Consider the following 24,033-nt stretch of genomic DNA (forward strand, 5'->3'; position numbering starts at 1 on the left):
GTTAATAACTGGCAAAAGGCAGGAGAGACCTCCCGATCACTTTTGCATACTGTTCATTGTATCAAAGGATAATCAGGAAAGTGGTGCTTACAGCTATATTGTTTTACAGCAATAAAAGGTTGGGTTTTTTTCCTTTCTCTTTTCTATGCATTGTTGTTTTTTTTCCCACCCCTCCCTTACATTAACTGCCATTAACGTGGGGCTCAGGGGCTCGTCCACCCCAGCAGTGCTTGCCTTTCAGTCCTTAAAAATCCTTTTATTTCTTGTCCGCCTTCTGTGCTTCCCCTTCCTCGTCCACCTCCTGGGCTCTTTCCATTTTCTGTTTTTCCAGTTCTTCCTGCTCGCATTTGCTGCTGGGAAACTTGTCTTTGTTGTTTTCCTTTTTCCATTTCATCCTCCTGTTCTGGAACCAGATTTTGACCTGCCTTTCTGTCAATCCCAGGGCATGCGAGACCTCGATCCTCCGTTTGCGGGTCAGGTAGGGATTAAATAGAAATTCCTTCTCCAGTTCCAGCGTCTGGTAGCGGCTGTAGGTTTGCCTCCCCCTCCTCCGTCCAGCGGCTGCTGGGGAATTGCAAAGGTTGGGTGGAAGAGGGGAAGAAGAGAAGGAGGTTGAAAGATACATAAACCAGGCTCGGGAATAGGCACACACAGGCTCACACCCGCTCACACACACTCACACACAGGCACGGGGAGGGGGGGGGAAGAAAGGGCTCGCAGGAGCAAAGGCAGGAAGCTAACAGGGAGAGGAAAAGGCTCCTGTAGAATATTATAAAAGGCAAGATGGTTATAAAGGAAAGGGGTGATGGTGGCGGGGGGGGTGGGGGTGGGGGGGTCGTCACCCACCAGCCCACTCTGAGCAGCCCAGCTGAAGCCTGCACTTGCACACTTATTATTACCCGAACCACCACCACCACCACCACAACAACAACAGGCTCCGGGTCTTTGGGATCCCACAAAACAAAATAGCCCAAAAAATCAAAAGAGCTGCAGCCCGGGGAGAGCAAGGAGCACCAGCGAAATCCCAAATCAAACGCAAAACAAAAATGAAGGGGCTTTTTAAGGCTATAAAAGTGCCATAAACTTTAAGAACGCTTCCTTCCACAGAAAGCCCGGCTCGCTCAGCCCCCAGAAGAAAAGGTCTCCTTCAGGGTAATTAAACTATAAAGCAATTTACAAGTGCAAAAGTTTACCCCCATAAAGCAGTAAAATACAGTCACTGGGGAAGAAAAAGAGAGCGAAAGAAAGCAAGCAAGCAAGAGGGGCAGAAAGAAAGCAAGAGGGCTACTTTCTGGGCTCAGGAATTGCCTCCTCGCTGTCCTTTCCATCTCGCCTCACCTTGCGGTCGCATCCAGGGGAAAAGCTGGGTCGGAGAAGGGCTCTGCTCCGAGCTCTCCGCCTCCTCTCCAAGGCCGCTGGCAGCAAGCTTGCAGTCCGTGTACTGCACCAAGTCCGACTCCTGGGCGCTGAAGAGGCTCTGCCTTTGCAAGGGGTCGTAGCCATAGAAGTTGCTGGGGTCCCCATGGCACGCCACGGCGCAGGGATTCTGTTGGTAAGGGGAGCTGGAGAGTGAGGATGCTCCGTGGTAAAACTCCTGGATTTGGGTCGGATGCTGGAAGGTGCCCCCCGTGCTGGGTCCGTACACCACCGTGGGTCTGCCCCCAAGATCCTGAGCGAACCCGCAGTCATAGTAATTGGGACGCAAGGAGTCCCCGGTTTTGTATTTGGAGAAGAGTGAGTTGACAAAATAAGAGCTCATTTTAATTTAAATAAGAATATTTGTTTGGAGCAGGAAGAAAATAAAAAAAAAAAAAAAAAAGCCAACCAAACCAGACCACGGGAATCTATTAGCAAAAAAAGAAAGCGCTAAGATGCTAAGCAACGACAGTTTGTGATTTCCAGGAATATAAAAGGAGGATATAATCAAAACTCTAAGCCTGCATGATATTGAATTCTTTCCTCCCCCCCACCCCTAAAAAAAAAAAAAAAATCGCCACTTAAAAGAGTTCTCGCTTTACATTTCCAAGAAGAGATGCCAGTTCATAAACAGTTTTCAGTGATTTACTTCAGCGCAAATGAGTTGTTTCATATTTTGCAGTGTCTTTTCATGATCATTTGCATCTATTACCAAAACCTCATCCTATTGGCTTCTCCTTACTCCACACGGACTCTGCACTGCATGATTGTGAAAGGAAGAGTGTGAGAGAATAAAGAAGGAAAAGCAAGCGAGGGGGAGCGAGAGAGGGAGAGGGAGCGAGAGAGAGAGAGAGAGAGAGAGAGAGGGAGAGAGAGGGGAAGGGAGAAGGAGGTGGGGTGAATATACGGATTAAATATGTTTAACTACCTACATTAATGAGATATCGCTCGCCTCACAACAAATCACATACCTAGACCACCCAAAAGATTGATTTTTGGGGAGTGTTGGAAAATTAAAGAGAAGCGCTCGCAGTCGTTAATTTCAAAATTTTAACGAGGCAGTTTTAGCCTTTTTAAATGTCAGGGTCGCTTTGGAAAACTGTAAAAGAACACGATTTAATTGCTACCAGTTTTAAAAGGTCCTATAAATGTAATTGGTATTTTAATACAAGTTATCAAATCATACAGCTTCTTACCCTAAACATATTTTAAAACAAACGAGGTAGTCATATTTAACATTTTAATGATCAATTTCCTTATTATTGATAAAGGTTTAACTATCACATGAAGGGAATTGCATTTGTAATAGCCCCAAAAAAGGCTGTAAACTGTTTAACAAACTATAAAACGCCATAAAGCCGGGGATGTTGTTGTTGTTTATACCGCACTACATAAAAGCCGTTAGGATTTTACGAGTTCGTTCCTCTACTGCTATAAACCAGAGGTTTCGATTGGACCCGTCCGCATTACAGCGAGATGTTGAGGTGTCAATATTGAATTAAAATGATTATAGTTTTTCATATATAACATTGACTTTTTGTGTCTTTCCCGCAGCCCCCCCCCCCCCGCCTCCTCCCCCGCTGAGGACTTGTTCAAGATGTGGTTGGGGATGATTGCAACTCAAAGTATTGTGTCGCTTATCACATCCAGAACAGAACCTTTATGGTCAGTAACTGATGACTATTCCCTACCTCACCCCCTCCTCAATAACTTCAATTTGTTGGTTTTTTTTCTTTTTTTTTCTTTTTTCTTTCTTTTTTTTTTTGTTTGCATGAGACTTCTAATGAAAAGCGGGGAGAAGAGGGGGATGGGGTAAGGGACTGAGGAGAGAGGCTTTCTATTTTATTGGCATTTGGTAACAACGGAGCAAACTTACCTCGAAGATGCCAACGCTGCAGCTTTCCACCATCTAAACACACAGGGGGTAGATTTTGAAATTCATTTATCGCAGTCAGCAAATATTACCGAGACGTATTTCAGCTAATAACGACTCCAACCCCTCCCAAGCCAAAGGCTGCCCCAGCCTGCCTAACACCCACGACGCCCCTCCAAGCCCTTCGCAATGCCAGCTATATTTTCAGATCCTTCAACCTTCAATAGAAGTTAAAGACACTCTTTTCAACCTCTGTCCCCCCCTTTGCCCTGGGTAGATTGCTGCTGCCCGCTGCATCCGTCTGCGCGGGTTTGACACGGGAAAGGTGAATTAAGATGGTTTCACCCGTGCCTGCCGTCCACTGAGGGACCATTTTCAGCCTCCGCAGCGTGGAAAAGAAGGAAAAGTTGAAATGTTCCGGTTAGTCTGTCTTGCCAGGGCTTTGGTAAAAAAAAAAACCAAAAACCAAAACCCAAACCAAAACATTAAAATTGGCAGTGGGAATAGGCAGGGAATTAAGAAAGACAGAAAGAAGGAAGGAGAGAAAGAAAAAAACCAAAGATAGTAACGGAATAAAACTTTAAAACCATCCTTAGAGAAATAATTTAAGTAAATACGTTTCCTTTATTTTGTATAGGGATAATTTCAGTTCAGTCTAAGAGCTTTTTCAAGTAATTATTGTTGTTGGAGTACTTGCAGTGGTATAATTAAGGCTTTTCCCCCCCTAAAAGACAAGTTAACATTTTATTTTTCTCAACACTTTTATTGTCGATTGAGCAGATTTTGGTTTCATCTTTGAACATAAAACCCCAGAAATGGTGCACAGAAGTAAATAGAGCTTTGCAGCCTGGCGTGGGGATGCTTGGTGCTAGAATTTTCAGGAAAGGGGAAAAAAAAACCCCAACACAAAACAAAAACAACAAAATAAGAGAATGAAATCGATTAAAGTATTTTTAGAAAAGAACCTATCTTCTTCTATGTGTGTTTACAGGCGTACTTCCATCTATTGAAGTTTGTAAAGTAAAAAATAGCAGGAATTCCCTTCATATGTGGATCCCAAGAAGGAGGGAGCAAAGTTGCTCTTGGAAGTTAACGTTTTTATCAAGTGCAGTAGAATTTTATGGTCGTGATGTGATGGTAACTCACCAATGCACCAGAAACCAATGGCTGATCTTAAATCATTCGTATACTGTACTCCGATTCTTGATGAAAGGAAAATGTTTCTATTATAAGAAAAAACAAGTGGGGATGTGTGTGCGTGTGTGTGTGTCTGTGAGAGAAGATAATTTATAAATACCCAGTGGAGGAAAGATTTATTAGGAATTCATAAGGAAAAGAAAAAAAAAGAAAAAAAAAAAGAAAAAAAAGAACCCCAAACCCTTTCCTAGGTAAACCTTTAAGTTTTCACTGCTCTGCATTTTACTAAACGCACCAGGGCAAGATTTTTCTTTATTTTCCCCATCTATTTCTCTTTACATTTGTATTTCATTTTATAGCATTTAAAAAGTCTTGAGATGCTTCAACTTTGCCTCTTAAAACAACATACTGCATCCTCTTCTGTTGCCTGTATCGGTTTAATTTGTGACTCGCTCTCCCAGGATGCAACTTAGCGAGGAACGGGCGTATTTTCTGGGGTGACTTCGGAGAAACATTTATTCAGAAATATCTGTTTATAACAATTTGAAAGAAAACCTATACTGAAATTATTGCCACCATTCCTTTCTGTGTGATTCGTAGCTGATTGTAGCTGAAGGACTGGAATGTCTCAATAATTTTTGTCTTGTAATTTTGAAGAAACAAAGGCCGAAATAAAAGTGAACTGATGGAGTTAGAAGTTTACATTTTTGCTGCTGCTGCATCGGTGGTGTATTTGTACCTATCACAAAATGTGGTTAAGGTAACAGCATTTTGGATTAATTTACTATACTGTAGCCTCTAAAAATATTTCCAGACTTATTAGGTGAAGACCTTAGGCAAAGAGCAGCAGCACTACCAAAAGACGGAGCAACTCTACCAAAAATGACCAGTTCAACTTCTAAAAAGCACATATATTTTTTAATTATTATTCCCTCCCCCACCCCGGGCGGTGGCTGTGAATCTGAGACGTATGAAATAAAGACCCGAGGAAACGCAGATTCATCCTAACGGCTAAGGTAAGGAGCCAGGGAAAAATGTTCTGACTCTGTGTGCGCCTTTCTCCCCGAAATCTTGGAGCCACTTTCTTTTCCAGTCCTGCAAACATCCATCTTCGGTGCGGGGATAATTAAGCCGTCGTCCCACCTCCACCCGAAATAACAGAAGACAAAACCCGACGGTTGTTTTTTTTTTCTCTCCTTTAAATGAATATTTGAAATAGATGCGTGTCCCACCTCTCACCGCATCCCAGCACAGAGCCTCCAGATTAACTCTTTCCCCCCCCGGCCCCCCCGGCCTCACATAATTTACCCTCGTGGGGAAAAATAGATGTAACCTATAAAATCTGCAAAATAGCTATAATTAACCCTATATTTTATGCCTCGGGATTATTCATGCTCTCCAGCAAACAGCCGGGTTGCCGCCGCTAATGAAATCAAGGTGTTACGCGGGGCCCCGCGGCCGAGCGCGGGAGACGCGCGTCTAACGTGGAGCAAGGGCGCCACCTCGCGGCGCTGCGCGGCACCGCAGTCCGCCCGCTAGGCGCGGAGGGGTGGGAGATTTCCTTGGCGGGTGGGCTAAAAAAAAGGGGGGGGTCCCACTCGGACCTAGGGAAATAAAAACAGCCAAAAGTGAGGGGAGGTGGAAGGTGGGGGGGGAAAGGGAGAAAAAGGAAAATCACGTTTTTCTTCCTCGCCCCGCAGCGCTGAAGTTTTATGCGCGGAAAGCTCCACCAGCCAGTCACTATGCCCGGCAATAAAAGAGGCAAAATGGGTTTGCTTTTGAAAACCACTATTGTTTCAAATTCCGAGACTAAACAATTGGTCATTCTGCTCTGGAGGGGGAAGGCCAGAGCTGTAAACCGATAAAGAGCTTCCCAAGCCCAGACGTCTCGCCAGAATTTCGACTGTGTGAGTGTGGGGGTGCCTGTGTGTGTTGTTGGTGTGTGCGTGGCTCAGCATTCTGGCAGCCTGGAATTGCTTTAAAGGGAAAAGAAAAAAAAAAAGGAGGGGGGGGAAGAACAAAGGGAATCATCCAGAGCGCTGGATTTTCACGGCATCTGCAAGAGAAGAATAAATTAACAAAAGTCCCACCCCACCTTTTCTCTCCCTCCCCCCCCCCCCCCCCCCCCCCGCTATTTTTTAACTACTCCCTTCCTTAGGGGAAAAAAAGAAAAAAAAAAAGAGGGAAACTTTGTATGTGACTGAAGCAGAAACAAGAGCATTTACACGTTGGGTTTCCCCACATTCCCAAGTCGTTGTAGTAATTTAGGAGTTCCTGAAAGTTTTCTTGCACTGTTTCCTTTACAGCCGTTTAGTTCCTTAACCTTCAGAAATTTATACCCTATAAAGTTTTATAGCGGTCATATTCTTTTATTGCAGCACACTGCACTGAATTTTCCTTTTTTTTTTATGACAAGTTACTTCCCTTTCTCTCTCTTCCCTCAGTAAACTCCAAATATCTTTCTTCTTCTTTTGTTTTCTTTTCAGAGCTGCCCCAAATAAAGGATTTTTTAAAGAAGTGAAATATTGCCCTTTAGAGTGCCCATTATGTTAAAAATTAGTGGAAAGAGATTCTCGGTTATATTTCTCACTACCTGCTTCCTGCAGGGCTGAGCAGGTCTTAGGGTTTGTTTTTAAAATATAGAGATAGAAACACTTTTCAAGCGCTTGTATTTCTTCATGAGCAATAAAATGTCAAACGAATTTAGAGACGGAATTATAGGAACTGCTCATTGAGCCCTTGGAAAAAGGAACCGCGTGTCAAAACCGAAGTGATGCCAAGCGGGGAAAGCGGGGTGGGGTTTCCCACTGTTTGGTTTGCGTTTCGAATTTTTCTTTAGCAAAGTTTTCCTTGGGCGGTGGGGAAATAAGCCAAGGAAAATCAAATAAAGCCAGTCCACACTGCGCCTGTGCTTCTGTTCCCCTAAGGCTGATGCGGGAAAGCAAAGATGAAACCCTCAAAACCAAACAAATAAACAAGCAAACAAACAAACAACCACCGTTCAACATAACCAGAGATTAACGATCTCCGATTTTAAAATCAAAAATTGTTAAAAATTTAGAAACGCAGCAAGTTTGCCTGGGACCAAGTAAGCACTTGCTACACCGGAGAGGAATGATATCCATTTGCCTCTGGTCATTTTTTTTGAACCTAAGCAAAAATTGATTCTTATAATACACTTAACGAGCCACTAAAGAACGCAGGAAAACACAATGAAAATATTTCTGAAATTTTAGATGAAGCAGTATAACACAATGACATATAGGTGCTGTTGTTCTAAAATCGATTTTTATTCTGGAGCATTAAACATCTCTGGAAAATACATCCGGGCTGATGCTACAGAAGACAGTTTTTCCAACATTTTTAAAGTAAGCATATTTCCTAACAAAATGAACTAACATTTTAAATTCTATTTAAAAAGAAACTTATATTGTCGTCTTAAAAATATCCGCTCTTTACCACAAGTCTAAGGAAAGTGAAAAACGTTTCTAAATCCTAGTGGCCGATGGGTTGCAAACATCAATTAAGTCACGGGTAAGCTTCTGAAAAATATAGTAATGAGGTTTTAGGCAAGTCCATACTCAGTTCGAGATATGAGGAATATACCAAGCAGATCTGAAATTCATCCATCCTTGAGAAGAATCAAACACAACTGAAAAATGTGACTGCCCAGCTTAGACACAGCTAAATCATCTTTTTCGACCCACTATCTTTTTTTTCTTTTTTCTTTTTTTTTTTTTTTAATAGTAAATCTGGATTTAGGGAAATGATCCTGCTGCCACCAGCTTTTTTTCCCCAGCTCAAAATGTCTCCGAAACAGCTTTTCTTAATTTAGTTTCAAGGAAGGAGATTATGGGCTGTGACACAGGGTGAAGTTTGGTTACATTTAACTCCCTCCGGCAACAGAACAGTTAAGTTTGGAAGCCCCCAAGGAGCTACTTCATGATGGAAAGTTTTACATGAGAAAGTCTAGGCATTAAAAAAAAAAACCAAACACAACACTCCAACTTTCTGAGGAATGATCTTGAACACTTAAGGTCTTGTCGAGTGGAAGATTTTTTAAATTTATTTTTTTTTTACTCCTTTCAAGAGGAATTGAGGTGGTGGAAATCTCAGTGCACCGAGGCGCAGCTACTTGATTCTTATCTCTGCATCGGAGGGGGCGGGGGGGGGGGGGCGGGGGGGCAGGAACACTTCCCAAAAACTCAAATCTGCCTATCGCTTCTTCCCAGAGCAATCCCTGCTTAGCAGATAAAACTGGTGTCACAGAACCTGCCCTAAGGAGACACGACTTAGTCCTTCTGAAATCAGATTTGCACTGCTTCGGGCCGAAATACAGCAGAAATAATTTTCTTTTCTCTATTGTTTTTCCCCACCCTATTAAAACAAACCACCTTACACTCGCCTTGTTCCTAGAAAGCTTCCTGGCAGCTAAATATACAAATTTGCACACGAAGAAAACGAGAGAGGTTTATTTCGATATTTTCCATCCACTATCAACTGCAGGACTCTTCGCATACTTTAAAAGCCACAGTAGAAACAGAAAACGAGCTTCAACATTCACAGAAACACAACCACAAACACATTTTACAATACCCACCATATAATCAACTGGTACTAAACCCCCCCGACCCCCCCTCCCCAACCTCACACACACCACCCCCCCGCCCCTTCCCAAAACAAAGTTAAGTCTTACAGAGATAAAGGGAAACCAGTCCCGCACGGGCGGGTTGGAGAAACCTCCAGCGGATCTGTCAGATGAGGAATCAGCTCCGGCCGGCATGATATGAGACCAGCAAGGTCTGGATTTGTTACTCTGAATGCTTCTTCGGGATGCGGATGGGGAGGGGGGGCAGAGCGGAGCAGCCGCATCCCCCGGTGCCACCCGCGGGACGAGGCTCCTTCCCCAGGGAGGCGGCGGGTCCCGGAGGGAATCGGGTGGCAATGGGAAAACATGCCGGGAGCAAGCTTCAGGCGGAAAAAAACCCACCGAACGAACAAACAAAAAAAACCTAAACCCAACAACGAAAAAAGCCAACAACAAACAAAAACGACCAACCAAAACCCCACCCCAACAAAACCCCACCGACATTCAAGTATTAAAAGCATCTCAGCAAACGGGAGCGGGAAGGAACACACACGGGCTGGGGTTGGCACTTCATCTCTGCAACAGCCTACTGCTTTAGGAAAAGTCAATTCACAATAAATTATAAATATGCTAGCACTAAGAACACAACCTTCCCCTCCCTTACAGCTCTACTAAGGTAGTTTTTTAACTAGAAAATCCCATTCTTCCTCTCCTCTAAAAGTTAGGAATAAGTTGGCAGGGGTTCTTCCGCCCCTTTTTCTCCTAAATAATTTACAATGCGGCTCTGAGAGTGCCCCCCACACACTCTCTCGCCTCCCTCCACGTCTTTTCTCCTCTTCCAAGTGACCCAGTATAAAACTACCAGATGAGGAGCTTTGCCTGTAAAGATCCTACTAAACTTTCAGGTCAAAGTCACATATCTGCCATGGCACGATTGAAATAAAAATCCCGCGTAATAAAACAAACTGGGGTGTGTGTGTGTGTGTGTGTGTGTGTGGAGGGGGAAAAAAAAAGAAATCCAGCGCAGCTGGGAGCTGGGCTGTCATTAACAGACTACCCCGGTATAAAGTTGGCGAATTGAAAATGATTTGTTGGGTGCAATTAAAAGCAAGTCTTACGAATGTGTCTGCCTTGCAGTAGTTTAATTAAATCGTCTGGTTCCTGGGCCACCTCAACGTGTGAGTGTGAATGTGAGTGTGAGTGTGTGTGTGTGCGCGCGCCGGGGTGTTGTGCATGTTATAGAGAATCATTGTCCTTACGTGGATAAAGAAAGACAGCGAGGTTTGGGGGGGGGGGGGGGGGGGCTTGGGCCGGGGTTGTTTGTGGCCAGTTGTGTTTGCCGTCTTGCTTTCCGTGGAGAAAATGCAAGCAGGGGAAGCTGCTGCTCAGGCAGGAGCCTGTGTCTGTGTTACACTGCAGGGAGAAGAGAAAAGGAGAAAAAAAAATAATAAAGAAAACAAGAGAACAGAAACAAAACCCAGCATGTGTCCCCAAAAAGGAGCTGCAGTTTTGGCTAAGTTGCCTCCTATGTGGCAATACTAAAAAGATAAAAAAAGAAGAAGAAGCAACATCTCGCATGTAGAGGTGGAGATGGGAATCGAGGAGGGTTTCCCCTCGTGTTTGGGGGGATTTGGCAGCACTACAGTGGGGGTGCGCGGCCGCGGAGGCTGGGAGCTGGGGGGGGGAAGGGGGGGAATGCTGCTTTTCTGGTTTTTCATTCTTTGCCCTGTTCCTTGTTCATTTTCTTCATTTTCATCCTTCGGTTCTGAAACCAGATTTTGACTTGTCTCTCACTCAGGTTGAGGAGTCTGGCCACTTCGTGTCTACGGTCCCTCGTCAGGTACATATTGAATAAAAACTCCTTCTCTAGTTCCAGGGTCTGGTATTTGGTGTAAGGGCATCGTTTTTTCCTGGAGGAACGGGCGTGAAGCCAGCTGGCAGCTGGGTTGGCTGAAAGAAAAGCAGCAAGATCAATACGATGCAGCTTGAGTGTTTCTCAGAAGGTTTTAATCATGCCATCAAATATTAAGATTATACATACGCGTATGCACGCCCGGGTGAAAAATGCTCCCTGCCATAGGAGTCAGCAGCGGAGGCCGTACGAAAATCATACGGGACCGTCAGGGCGAGCACCGGCTGCGCAGATGGCGGGGGGCCCGATCCCCAAATACCGCCGCACGCGCACCCCGTCCCTCCGGGGGGGGGGGGGGGGGGGCTGGGACCCCCGCGGTCTGTAAGCACAGACCCCCCTGCGTGTGTGCACACCCGTGCCCGTGCACACTCGTGTCCGTGCACGCCCCCGCCCCCGCACGCCCGTGCCCCCGCACACACATGTTTCCGTGCACACCCGTGTCCGAGCGCACACGTATGTTTGGGCGCACACGTGCCTCTGGCAGAGCTCCCCCCACTTTCCCCAGCTCCATCTATGCCAGGTAAACACCCACATGCACTTAGACATTTGCATAACGCCCATTTGCACGTTACGCATGCTATATACAAAGAAACCAATACAAAAATCATATATATATATAATTTTTTTTTTCAGACGTGTTTTCCCACGTGTCTACAGATTCACTCCTATAGACACATCGCGCAGGAAAAGAGCAGAGAGAGGAGGTCTGGAGAAACCTTTCATAAATCCTGCTTCCCCCCCCCCCCATGTGGCAAGAAACGGTCTCGATACAATAAACATCCTCTGAGGGCTGGATGGACTCTGCTGCCGGAGATCTGGACAGTGTTACCCAGAGACATGGACATTTGCAGGGCTGCAAATGCAGCCAAAAATAAATAAGAGGCTGCCTGTCACCCTCGCGTGTGGGAGAAGTTACGTGGGAATCTTTTGCAAAAAGGACATTTCAGGAATTAGCCTGTCCAGGGGATGGGGAGGGGACACGACACGACACCAACATTTTGGGAACTGAAACCACCCCCACAGACACGAATGGTGAAGGTCGCACCCAAAGGTGAAGTGGTTTTAAGGTAAATAGTAGAGCATTTGCTAATCACATGCAAATATTAGCTGACCGTTGGGTAACTGAGAGGCGGGAAAGAGTAAAATGAAGGGTTATAGCCAGACCACGTATTTCTATTTTATTTCCTTTGCCTCCTCTAAAATTATGACTGAAGCCATAAACCTTTACACCAATTAAATGGACCATTATAAATATATACATACACACACGCGCGCGCCATCAGAACGTTTCCTCTACGTAAAATGAAATATATTGAATATTTTTAAAAAATAATCCGGTTAATCTTCCCCTGTAAGTACTGCCTCTTACAAATTTGCACGGCTATTTCCTTAATGTAATTGACTTGATCTAATATGCAGAATTAAATATTAAAGAGGAAGAAAGCTGTTAATAATTGATACCGTTAATCCTGCTACCCATCCTTTAATGGCAATGAAGGGCTCTGCTTCATAACGGATTTTTATTCGGTTTGGGTTTATTTTTTGGTCATATTTTGGATCGTTAAAATAGAAGATATTTTAAACGCCAGCGATGCTTTATCTATTCACTATACACAAATCCCTAAACAGGGAAGTGAATGGGGAGAGGTTCTGGCACATATTTTCTTTAAAATCCAGCAAATAATTTAACAGATCCCTGTGCCACACACAGGGCGGAGATTCATTATTAAGAAATACTTTCAAAAATTGAAAGAGTCAGGGAAATTGGTGGGAGTACTTTCTGCAAAACAGCTCCGTCTTCCAGCCCTGGCAGGCTCTCAACATCAGCCCAAATTAAACTATTATTTAAAACAAAATATGCGTCGTAACCACATGCCATAGAAACCACACAGCATCCTCTTAGCGCGGGTCCCTGCACTTACTTATAACTTAATAACATTTTCTTGGACAAGATTTTTATATATTCAATTTCAGGGACATTGAGCACAGAACCTGGATATTTAATTCTCTCAAATCATTCACCTCACGGTTGCAGTTTGTTCTGGATCTCTGCCCAGCACAATAGAAAAGGACTTTCTTTTTGTGTGTGTGTGAGTGTGTGTGTGTCTGCGTGTCTGTGTGCAAGTTAAATGATAGGAAAAAAAAAAAAAGTCACCATAACATCCTGCACAAGGAGGGGAGGAAATCATGAGGGGCGAGAATATACAGTATTTTTAATCGTACGCTTGCAATGGCAATCTCTGCTGCTGTTCCACGTTGAGGGGGGAGGAAAAAAAAAAGAAGTTAATTCAAGGGGAAAAAGAATGGCTGTGTCAGTGTGTCCTGCCCAGGCTCCAAGGAGTTATACCCTCAGCGGGGTCTGCTCCTCTGCCAGTTTGGAAAACTTCGGTTTCCACCGCGAAATATCTGCCGGGGGGGTGAAGCTAGATTTCCCTCCCTGCCCCCTGCTCCGGCTTTGGCTCCGGGGTACCTTGCAGATGGAAACCAGGTACCAACCAGCACGACAAAGTGAAGATACCGATTCTTTCTTACTCGCCATTGCATTATTATTATCAGTATTATAATAATTATTAGTATTACTATTATTAATAGCTTTATTAGCATTATTGATAGTATTATTAATTATTTTCAAGGCGAATTATATTCCCCCCCCCCTATACTTCAGGGGGAAAAAGACAAGCCAGCTCTCGAAAAAAAGCACATGCTGAAGTTTAACTGTTTCCCCAATCTGGCTACATTACAAATAAAAGCTAATTAAGTTGGAAGCACCCCCCCTCCCTCTTTTTTTTTTTTTTTTTTTCCTGGAAGGAGCGTGGCTTTGAAATATTCATACCCTGCACCGTTGCATTTAATAAACAAACAATTAAAAGAAACAAATAAACAAACGGAGAGTAGGAATACAAAAGCGACGACAGCAGCACCAGCCCGGGAGGAGCCGCGGAGGGCGGCGAGCCCGTCCTCGCGGCCGCCGGGCTGCGCACCCCGGCGCGGCGGGCACGGCGAAGCCCCCGCTGCTGTTTACTTCCCCCACGTGAACTTTTCCTCCGTAATTTCTCTTCTTTCCCCCTCTTCTCCTTCTCCCCCGACCGCCGCCCTCCGCTCCCCTTCCCCTACCTTCCTCCCCGACGTGACTGGCTCCCCCCGTCCCTTCCCTTCCTTCCCCTTCCCCACTGCCCGCACCCGCGCACATTTACTCCCGCTTACTAAAGTGGTCTCTGCTGCCGGAGCCAGCGCTCTGGCTCAGGAAAGAGGATGACTCTCTCCGGCTTTTGTCCGCTCTGGACTCTGTTTAAGCTGAGAGACTACGCTCATTTTTATTTTTATTTTTATTTACCGGCAGAGACAATGCCACCCCTCTCCCCTCCCCACCTCTCCCCTTAGGTTGGCATCAGCCAGCTGAGACTTTTCTTTAAGCCCTGATTTTCAACTTTACGCAGCATTGTCCCCTTTTATTGCACCTCCTCCAGCTTTTATACTGTTTACTTCCTCACTTTTATAACTTACTTTGATCTGTCCTGTCTTTGTCTTCGCTTCCTTCACAAACTTTATTGTCCTCGAAGCTGGGCCTTTGATTGGAAACGATCCCTTCCCTTGCAGCAGAAGTTTCTAAATTGTACTCCTGTGTTCCCTGTTTATGGACATCCCCGGGACGGCCCAGCAGCGGCTCTGCCTTAACAGACCCCTGCCCGGGGAGGGTCTCTGCTCTGGGCACTGGATCCAGCCAGCTCCGTAGATACCTGCTATCAGATGGGACGCTTTGATGTTGAATATATGGATGGTAGACGGCAGGAAGGGTACCAGAAGAATGTGGATTCAAAGGAGTCCAGGAGGCGCTGAAAACTGGAGGTTTTGGCTGAAAACTACAGGAGGGGAATTCTAGATGCTCATTGTGCCCAGCTTGCCTGGAACTTGTATATTGCCCAGATGAAAATTTAGCTGAAGGCGAGTCTTCACTTTCATGACTTATAATAGAGTCGACATAATAATTGCTAAGAGTCCCAGAAATGGACATTCTCAGACATCATACAAAGCACGGTTCAATGAAGGGAAAAAAATATATAGGACAGATCTAGATTTGTACTCTACCCCCTTCTCCAACTTCCCAGCCAACAAAGTACAGTTGGGCTGCTGTGTTGTGAGCTCCCAGCGAAATGATTGGCCAAACTTTTTTCGTGAGCCTGATAAAGCGTCAGTCTCGGCGTAAATCAATCGAAGCCGAGGGGGCTGCGCTGCGCTGTCATCCGCCCTTGCATTCCATATCAAGGATGGATTGTTTTATGTTTATGCAATGTTGCAAAACGTCAGGAGTTTCCAAAAGCCACCAAACGGGCAGAGCTGGGGCTAATATCCCTTCCCAGATTTGCTCCTGAAATATTAGGGGGGTGGGGGGGTGGGTGTCGGGGGGGGGGGGGTTGGCGCGGGTTATTTTTTTTTTTTTTTTTCTTTTAAAGAAAGATGCTGATGTGCTCGCTTTGGCTTTAATAACCATCATGGGGGAACAGAGATAAAAGCTATTCTTTGCCACTCGGGCTCCAGAGTACGATAGCAAAAAAACAGAATAAGTGCAAAGCACCCACACACACACCCCCAGCCGTGATTTCATATACATACATACGTGCATTACAGGCTCGTATACATAAACGCACAGATATACGGGTTTTTGTAAGGAAAAAGACGGATCTAGGTCGCAAGAGTGGTAGGGAGGGTGTTATAAATAATTAACCAGCTGGGATGGGGAAACGGATTGTTAACATGGTAAAATAATGTGGGTAAATATGAAATTTAAAATGTCACTGGCGTGGACGTGGCGTTGCAACTTTGCCCAGCAAGCTGCCGCACCGCAGCCCCCGGGTACCCCCAAAGCCTGCCTCAGACTTTATGCTTCTGTACATGTATATATAAATATCTTTAAAATATCTCTGCATATGAACATATGTTCGCATATTTCGCGGCTTAATCTCAGGGTCGCTTTGCTTTGGATAAAACAGTTTCCCACATTGCTGAAATCAGAAGCCTTCATTTAACTTTACAAGGCTAGTAAAATACAGTGCGCCACTGATCCGGCTTTGTTACAGAATGCCTTAAACTTGTGATGGTTAAATAGTTTAATAAAACTTACATTAGCTTTCTTTGATTTTTATAGCCCTGAATTTATTGCCTGTGGAAAAGAAAGGGGGCAAAAAAAGGAATCCCTCGCGTTTTCAGTCACCGTGCCCCCCTCACACCTCACATGTATGTGCCCACGGTCTGTGTGCGTGTCTAACAACACTCCCCCCTCCCCCCCCATCGCATTTTCCGTGTGTTTTCGAAAACCCGACCATTTCGGGTGTTTTTCCTTGCACCGAAGCGAATGATTGACACGGGGCTGGCGCTCGGTGCGGCTCCAAGCCCAAACGGTGCGGGGTAACGGGGTCAGTTTTACCAAGTTATGATGATAAATCCATTTATTGCGAGATGGTCCGACGGCGCCGTAAATGTTGGTTAAGGAAAAGGTGCTCTCCGTGATCACGGCAAAAGTGTTTCTCTGGACTTCAGCTGTAACAGTCTGGATCAATTTGCCTCCTTTAATCTATTACCCCTCCGCCCTTCTCCCTCTCACCCCAACACTGAAGGATATTTAAAGTGAAGGGCAAAGAGATTTCTAGGAATGATAAATCATCGCGAATCCTTCCTGAAGTGTATAGAGATGGAAGTCTATATTAACAGGCTAATAATAACATTGAGGGGTGCTAATAGCTGCCTGAAATGAAGGAAAAATATATTTCGCGTTTCTCCCTGTCTGTACGAGAGCGTGCGTGCGTGTGTGTCCATATGTCCGTGCCTACACAAAACGGATGTGGGAAATTGCTATCAGAGGTGTTTTACTGATACTGGAAGATTATGAAGGCGCTTAAAACCTACAACCAAAGCCTTAGGTTTTCCCTTATTCCTATAACCGGTGCTTTTCCATGAGCATCTGCCCTGCAGCCCGATGGAAGGACACGCTTCCCCATGTCCAGGACCAGAGCTCCACTAAATGAGGCGCTATTAGGAAGCTGTCCATTTTCATTTACAAAAAAAAAAATTAAAAAAAAAAATCGAGAGGGTAGGGATGATGGGCAAGGACAACCGGAGCTTAATGCCGGAGGTCAGATTTATTTTTAATTTCTGCCTCCATCAGGGTAGCAAGAGCCCCCCAGCCAGCTCAAAACCCTCCCTGTGTTGCAAAAGCAGGCTCAGTCTGCAGGCTCCAGCCAAGGTGAGGTTTGAGGAGTGGTTGGGGAGCCCTTTCCAGCCCCTGGGCTGAGGTCCTGCCAAGCTAGCCGTGGGTAAGTGCCACCAGGTGAGTGCTCCCCACTGACCCGCAAACTCCCCTTTCCAGGGGAGGGGGTAATCCAAAGTAACTCCACTTCACCCCTTTCGCGTTTAAACCAGTGAAGGCAGAGAAATCCCGTGCCAGTGAGCAGCGTGGGGCAGGAGCGCTGCTGTCTCCAGTGCATCTCACACGAACAGGGGTTGTGTGAAACGAGGGCGGGGGGGGGGATTCCTCCATTTTCCAACTTTTCACATTTCTATCTCCTTCCCCCCCCCCCCCCCCCCCTTTTAACTTACTTGAGAGTTGGGGAGGTTTTGAAATGAAAAGACCCTGTGTCATCATACATGAAATAAGAGCAACATTGGTTGCTCATGTTGTCATATTTCTCGGCTTTATTGCCTTTCAGAAATGATTTTTAAAAACCAGACTGTTTCACAAGAGATTCGGAGGGACTCTGCAAATGTTATGAGAGCTTGGGAAAGGAAAGGGCTGATTTAAGTGTGTTGTGGAGATTAAAGTCGCTTGGCGCATGGAAATGTGTTTATACAACTGATGGATAAACAGCCGTGTTGGTAGCAGGGTGTTGAATAAGTATAGATGAAATTATTGAACGTTAATTGAAGCAAAACACCTGTTCTCTGTTTGCTAGATAGATTGGCCGTGTCTTACCTGTAATAAATATATTCTTGGAAAAAATCCTGGTGCGCCTCCTATAAATAATGATGAACTATGTCAGCATGTGAGTATATAATTTTCTGTAGTATATAAATTTTAACCAAGAAGACTCTTAGGAGTGTGGCTGTGAGGCAGAAACCAAGGGTTTTCTGATCCCTAGTGAATGGAAACCTCACAAGAAGATCTGCAAAATCCATTTGCTTTTGCTCCTCTGGAGGTTTCCGTTTGTTCAGTAGTTTATTTTTTATACATATCCCCATAGCTCATCGCTTTGTAGCCTTTTCTGAGAGGGGCTTAAGGCAAACTATAGCTTCATCCCAGGTCTGCCTGCCTGGAGAGACCACGTCGTGCAGCGCTGCCTGCTCCGGGTGACACTACATAGGCGTTTATACTTTAAAGCCTCGAATAGAGCCCATCAGAAATTACATGAAAAGGTCTTCTGTTTGCAAAAAGACTTGGAGGAGGAAAAGTCAAAAAGAAAGTGACCTCGCAGCAGTCTAGAAGTCTAAAAGGATGAATCTTTGGGACAGAGGAGGCAGGATGTGTGAGCTTTGCTAGGTTCGCAAAGTAGATTAATTTTAGATCTCTGATTGTTGTGAGTTGGTAAAGGGAAGTGGAACTGGAAATAGTTATTATATAAAAAAAAAAAAAAAGTCCAAAGTGGAAACTTTTTCCTCCTTTCAGAATCAGCACCAAGTGTATTCGTCTGCGAGGGAAAATTTGGGGTATTGTCAGCTTGCAATGGAAAGCCAGAGGCTTCTGAACTCAGATATTGTTTATAAATAATCTTTATTGTTTGTGGAGAGACGGAATAATTTCCAAATAGTGCTTTGAAATACACAACTGCCAAAATCCATCCTTAACAAACAACTCTTTGAGTTGGCATTTCTAAGATGAAAACAACCAAGTATAGAATAATTTCAAAATATGCAGATTTTAAGTCTGTGGAGTTGCCACCTTTTACTGATTTATAAGTTTTGGCATAAGAAAGAAAAAGCAGATGATCCATTTCTTACCGGAAACATACTTAACCACCTTTTAAAGACGGTTGTTATCATGTATTAGAACTGGCACCTTCTTCCAGCTGATTTTGCCTCTTTATCACTGATATGGGGAAGGTGGAGGAGACCTGGGGGTGTGGAGCTTCCCCCGTTCTGGTGCACGGACAGGGCAGGACTGGGGGGGGTTCAGCAGTATCTCTACACCAAGAGGCCCACACGGCGTCGGGATGTAACCTGCCTTACTTCAGGCATATTTACTTCTTCAGTTTAGGTTTGGAAGATGATAAGGGTAAGCTAAGAGGGGATAAAAGCTGAGAGTGAACTTCATGGCTATGGAGAAGTCTGGAGACCAGATTCTGAGATAACCCAGCCTTCAAAGGGCTGAGCGTTTCTTTTGGGCCGTATAAAACATTCCGAAATTATAGTAATAATAAGAATAGTAGTGATAATCACAACAACAACCGAATCACTTTTTTCTTTTTTAAGAGTCAGGAAACAGAAGTAAAATCTCAACATAAAGCAAACATAATTTATGAATGATACATTTAGGTAGGTTTAAGAGGTTATGAAAGAAACTTCAGTCCCGGACCCCTGCAAACGCACGAAAGCGCAACAAAAAATCCCTCCTGAAGAGTAAAACCTTTTTTTTTAAAAAAAAAAAAAAAAAAGTTAAATAAGTTTCTGTAGCCTAAAAGCCGAAGGATCTACCTTTGCCATTTCCTGTGCTAGCTCCCAGTTTGAATGCTGCCGTCTGTTAAAAATCCGTAAGTGCGGGGGGGTGGGTGAGAGGCGAGGGGGAGGGAATTCCTTGTCTGAAGAGAAGCAAAAACAAGTTACACATGTGGGCAATTTTCCAAGGACCGAAAGTATACTCTGGCTAAAAACCCCAGTTCCAAATGAGGTTTGTAATCTCAGCAGTTAATAAAGCATTTAGATCCCCTGTAAAGTAAAAGCGTATGTGCATTTGAAAAGGGAAGCTGGAAGGAGAGAAAGTTAAAATAAAGTTGGATTGTTGTTCGGGAGCCCACATTCTGGCTACTAGACTAATTACACACACACACACACACACACACTCCTTGAAATAATATTCAGCTCCCATGAAATAGCTGGGCGCCTGCCTCGCTCCGGCTGCCGCAGATTTTACACCCCGGGAGCTGCTGGTGCAACTGCTGCGGGTTCCCCCAGCTCTGCTTTGGGGTCACCAGGACATAACTGCAGTCCTCTCCCCTCCCCGAAAAAAATAATAATTAAAAAATAATCGTCCAAATCGCATTAGTCTAGGAGTAAGGGAAGTAACAGCCCATGATGGTGAAAAATCTGTCGCTCCCACTCAAGGCAAGGGAAGAGGGTGGGAAAATACAAGCGCAGGTACCAGAATAAAGTTGCGATAGAATTGTTTCCATAAAATCCATAGCATGAGCCCCGGTAAAAGAAAAGGGGGAGTTTCTTTCGGATAGGCTCTTTTCCCCACACTTTTGCCCCTAATTAAAATTCATCCCCGGTGGGGGCAACATCAGACAGGCTGGACCTGGCCAGGAGAGCAACTTGGGGGGAATTTGTTGCATCAACTGCAGTTGCTCGTTGCCTGTAAGCCCAGAAACGTGCAGCGTGTCGCAAACCTGGCAATTGCTACGCAGAGGAGAAAATTTTAATTTTTTTTGGTTTTTTTAGCCATCTACACACAGCTGCTTCTCCAGGTAAGGTGGCTCTTATCTTTCTAATTTGGAAAAGAAGAGAAACAAACGGCTCAGAGAGGCAGCCGTGCCTGCGGGACAGGCGGGACCCCTGCTCACCGCACCCTCCTCTCCTCGCTCCTTCCTTCCCACAGCCCTGGGGAAATGAGTCCCAATTCCCGTTTTCAGGCGGCAATACAGACCCCCCGGGCCTGATTCTGATCTTTCCCAGCTCTGTTCGCCCCCATTCTCCTCCCTGGCCCTTGTTTCCTGTATTTACGTGGGTAGGAGGAGATCAAAATCAGAAGCCCAGACATTTACAAGGCAGGTTAGTGGTTGCCTATGGGGACATTATTACAGAATAGTTTATGATTAACTTTCCCAGATTGTCCTTTTCCGTTTAAAGGCTTTGAGTTAGGGCACAAGCAGCACGTTGTTTCTAAGGAAGGAGTCACAGGGCTTGTGAGTGAGGTACAAAACTCCAAGTTATTTTACGCTGTTTGACTTTCCCTCTCCTCCCCTTGAGCGGCTGTTTGTTTTCTAGGCGAGATAGGCACTGCGCCTGCCAGCATCACCAGTTTCGGGAATAAAGGACGCACCAGTTTAAAACACATACAACTTTTTTGTTTGCTTGTTTTCGTTTTCTTTTAACACTCCGAGGGGAGGGAAAAAACCAACCCTACCCTAAAATCCAAGTAATCCCCTCGGCCACAAAAAGTAGCAGCAGATGGTGGTTTAGACCCTGGATATGGTATCAAAGTTTAATTCTTCAAACCTGAAAGGGAGATCCAGTCCCAGCCGTGGCCCGGACCATGCGAAACTTGGTTTTATGCATATTTGAAACACAAATGCAGGGAAAATGTCTTCCATGAGCTGATTGCTCACACACACATATACACCCCTCTACGGGCTTCCAGTCTGCAGAAAGTGGAATGGGTGGACTTCATCCAAGCACACACTGAGACACGCAGAGCTCTCTGCACTCCCTCTTTCTCCCACGGATTTTATAGTTTTGCGTTGGTTTGGTTTGGTTTGGTTTGGTTTTAATCAGCATATTCCCACGTGCAACACTGAGATACGGAGGCAGGGTGTGATGAAACTGTTGTGGGCATTTCTGACACCACCTTAAACCCTTTTATTTCGTGAACTTCGCAGCCGTTGTCCTCACCCAGGTTTGAAGATGTTATTTTTGATGAGTTAGGGCTTAACGCTCAGCAATGAGCGTCACTCGCGCATCTTATGCCTATAGACCTCGCCTTGGCATTTATCAGTCTCTAATGACGTGGGCATGTCTCCTACGAGATGCAGGAGCTCCTCGAAGACTAAATATTCAATACCCAGCCCGTATGGCTAAATCCATGATTTTTACCTCCATAGGCAAAGCCACAGAGACCCACTTGCTATCCCGGTCCCTATAAACATCACCAGTGGAAAGGCAAAGGCGAAGCGCTGCGGAGCTGTGCAGCAGGGCCCTTAATAAACTTATTTTATTAATGGGGACAATTAAAATCATGAGCTGGACACAGGTCTTCTGTGTTCCCTAAACCCAGACGTTACTCTTTGCACGGAGATGCGGATCACAGCTACTAAACAGAGACGCACTTCCAGTTCTTTAGAGGTATATATTTTTATGCGAGACACAAACTTTATAGGGGCATATGTCGCTGGGGAAGGGGGGTGTGTGTGTTAGCCTCTGAGGGGCACCGCAGCCTAATTAGACATTTAATAAGCTCTTGATGATTCGGGGCGTGCCTGCGTTGTCTCGCAAAAGGTCCCTGAAACGGGGATTTAAACAAAGAAATCATCACCCCTGCCCCGGTGGTGCCCGGTGCTGGGGCCCGGCGGCCGGGCTGGGGGGGCGCAGACCCGGCGGCTCCGCGCCCGGGGCCGGTGCGGTCCAGGAGATGGAGCCGGCGGGTGGGATATGGGGGTGGGCGGGGTGGGGGGGTACAGGGATGCCACCCCTTCCCCATCCTTCCAGGGGCAACTGCCCTCAGCAAACAAGAGCGAGGAGGATAACTGGAGTAAATCAGGTAGTTTGATGTTCTTGTGTTTAAAATTCAGAGCCCAACAACATGAAACTACCTAATTCACAGAGCAGTTCTAGTTCAGCCTTGGGTCAAAGGCTAAAATTCCCAAGAAAGGCGCCTGGGCGGCCATTTTGTTTGACATCATCTGCAATCTGAACTTTTATAATAGAAAACAGTTGCTAGGAAACAAAAGCAACAAAAGGATCTTTTCAGAGACGAAATAAAACCCCTCCGATTGCACGAAATAACTATTCAAATGATTTCCTATGTACAGTGTCTGGAGCGGATCCCTCCTGCAGGACTTTACAAATAGTTTACAAATAGACCAGAGGAAACAGTAAAATGCTATTGACTTTGAGAAACAAGCGATTATCGCAGCTATAAAAAAGAGAAAAAATTCCTAAAGTTCTTCCCCCACCTCCTCTGGAAAGCTAATTTAAAGGATCGTTTCCGATATTAAGCTAATTTATCAAGACTTAGTATTAAAATACTATTACCAGATCTTATTTTTTTTTAAATCTAAACCTGCCAGCGTTTGGATACCTTTCCGCAGAGAATAGAGTTAAAACACTGAGTTCCGGGAATAAAGTAATTAATTCATATTCTCCTCCCCTGAAAGCAAGTATAACGTGATTCATTGAAAGAAAAAGGGAAAAAAAGTTGAAAAAAAGAGTAAAGAACATATAAATCAATTAAAGCAAGAGAAAAAAAGCGTCATTGTGACAATTTTATAGGTGCAAATAGCAACACAGAGAAACTTATTGTGTCCTTTCCTCCCTCCAACGCGCTCCCCGCGCTGGAAAAGCGTGTTATAAAATAATGACTCGGTGGTGATAAAAGGGAGAATTAAAGCCGGGGAGAGGGGCCGGGAGGCGGCCAGGCCCCGGGGGCTTTGCTGAGCTCCGAGCAACTTCCGCGACGGAAGTTTGGCAGGAAAAAACAGAAAGCCAAAATGCCCATTTCGGGAAGAAGGGTGGGGGACACGACCGAAAAAAAAAAAAAAAAAAAAAAAGGACCATACATCCCCAGCCCGTTGGGTCATCTCACAGAACAGTTTTATATTTTTATATATATATATATATATATTATTGAGATATATATATAAAATATAAAGTCAATCTCTTACCTCGTAAGCTGGGGGGTTTGTCATCAAGTGGATTAAATAACTAAACGGGATGAGCAAAAGAAATAATGAAGGCTGGAAAGACAATAGGCAGAGATAGCCCTGTCCCGAAAGGGCAAGTTTAGGGGAGTTTAAAAGTTCATTGGAGAAACAAATCCTCCGAGTTCAAGAGATGCACGAAGGAGCCAGAAACTTGACTATAACTTAGCTTCATTTCATTTGGAAAGCCTTTAAAAGCCTGGATGGGACGGTATATAAATCTATTGTACCGGAAATACAATAAAACTTAGCCATGTTGTTGAACTTCAAA

General features: G+C 44.9%; 2 protein-coding genes across 4 annotated transcripts; both read right to left on the bottom strand.

Moving 5' to 3' along the window:
• Positions 1–208: 208 nt before the first annotated feature.
• Positions 209–1,800, bottom strand: HOXB8 (homeobox B8). 2 transcript variants are annotated; one of them, XM_037411209.1, is made up of 2 exons: positions 1,339–1,800; positions 209–561 (listed from the first exon to the last, which is right to left on the bottom strand). In XM_037411209.1, the coding sequence occupies exons 1-2, from the start codon at positions 1,757–1,759 to the stop codon at positions 257–259; spliced, it is 726 nt and encodes a 241-aa protein (XP_037267106.1). In that variant the 5' UTR covers positions 1,760–1,800; the 3' UTR covers positions 209–256. The 2 variants fall into 2 exon arrangements, with proteins under 2 accessions (XP_037267106.1, XP_037267104.1); XM_037411207.1 differs by having other exon boundaries at positions 209–564; positions 1,339–1,759.
• Positions 1,801–10,728: 8,928 nt separating this feature from the next.
• HOXB9 (homeobox B9) lies at positions 10,729–14,938 on the bottom strand. 2 transcript variants are annotated; one of them, XM_037411218.1, is made up of 3 exons: positions 14,431–14,938; positions 14,131–14,211; positions 10,729–10,964 (listed from the first exon to the last, which is right to left on the bottom strand). In XM_037411218.1, exons 1-3 carry the CDS (start codon positions 14,936–14,938, stop codon positions 10,729–10,731), a joined length of 825 nt encoding a protein of 274 aa, XP_037267115.1. The 2 variants fall into 2 exon arrangements, with proteins under 2 accessions (XP_037267115.1, XP_037267116.1); XM_037411219.1 differs by lacking the exon at positions 14,131–14,211.
• Between the last annotated feature and the right edge of the window lie 9,095 nt (positions 14,939–24,033).

This window comes from Falco rusticolus, chromosome 18 (genome assembly GCF_015220075.1).
Source record: "Falco rusticolus isolate bFalRus1 chromosome 18, bFalRus1.pri, whole genome shotgun sequence".
Taxonomy (NCBI): domain Eukaryota; kingdom Metazoa; phylum Chordata; class Aves; order Falconiformes; family Falconidae; genus Falco; species Falco rusticolus.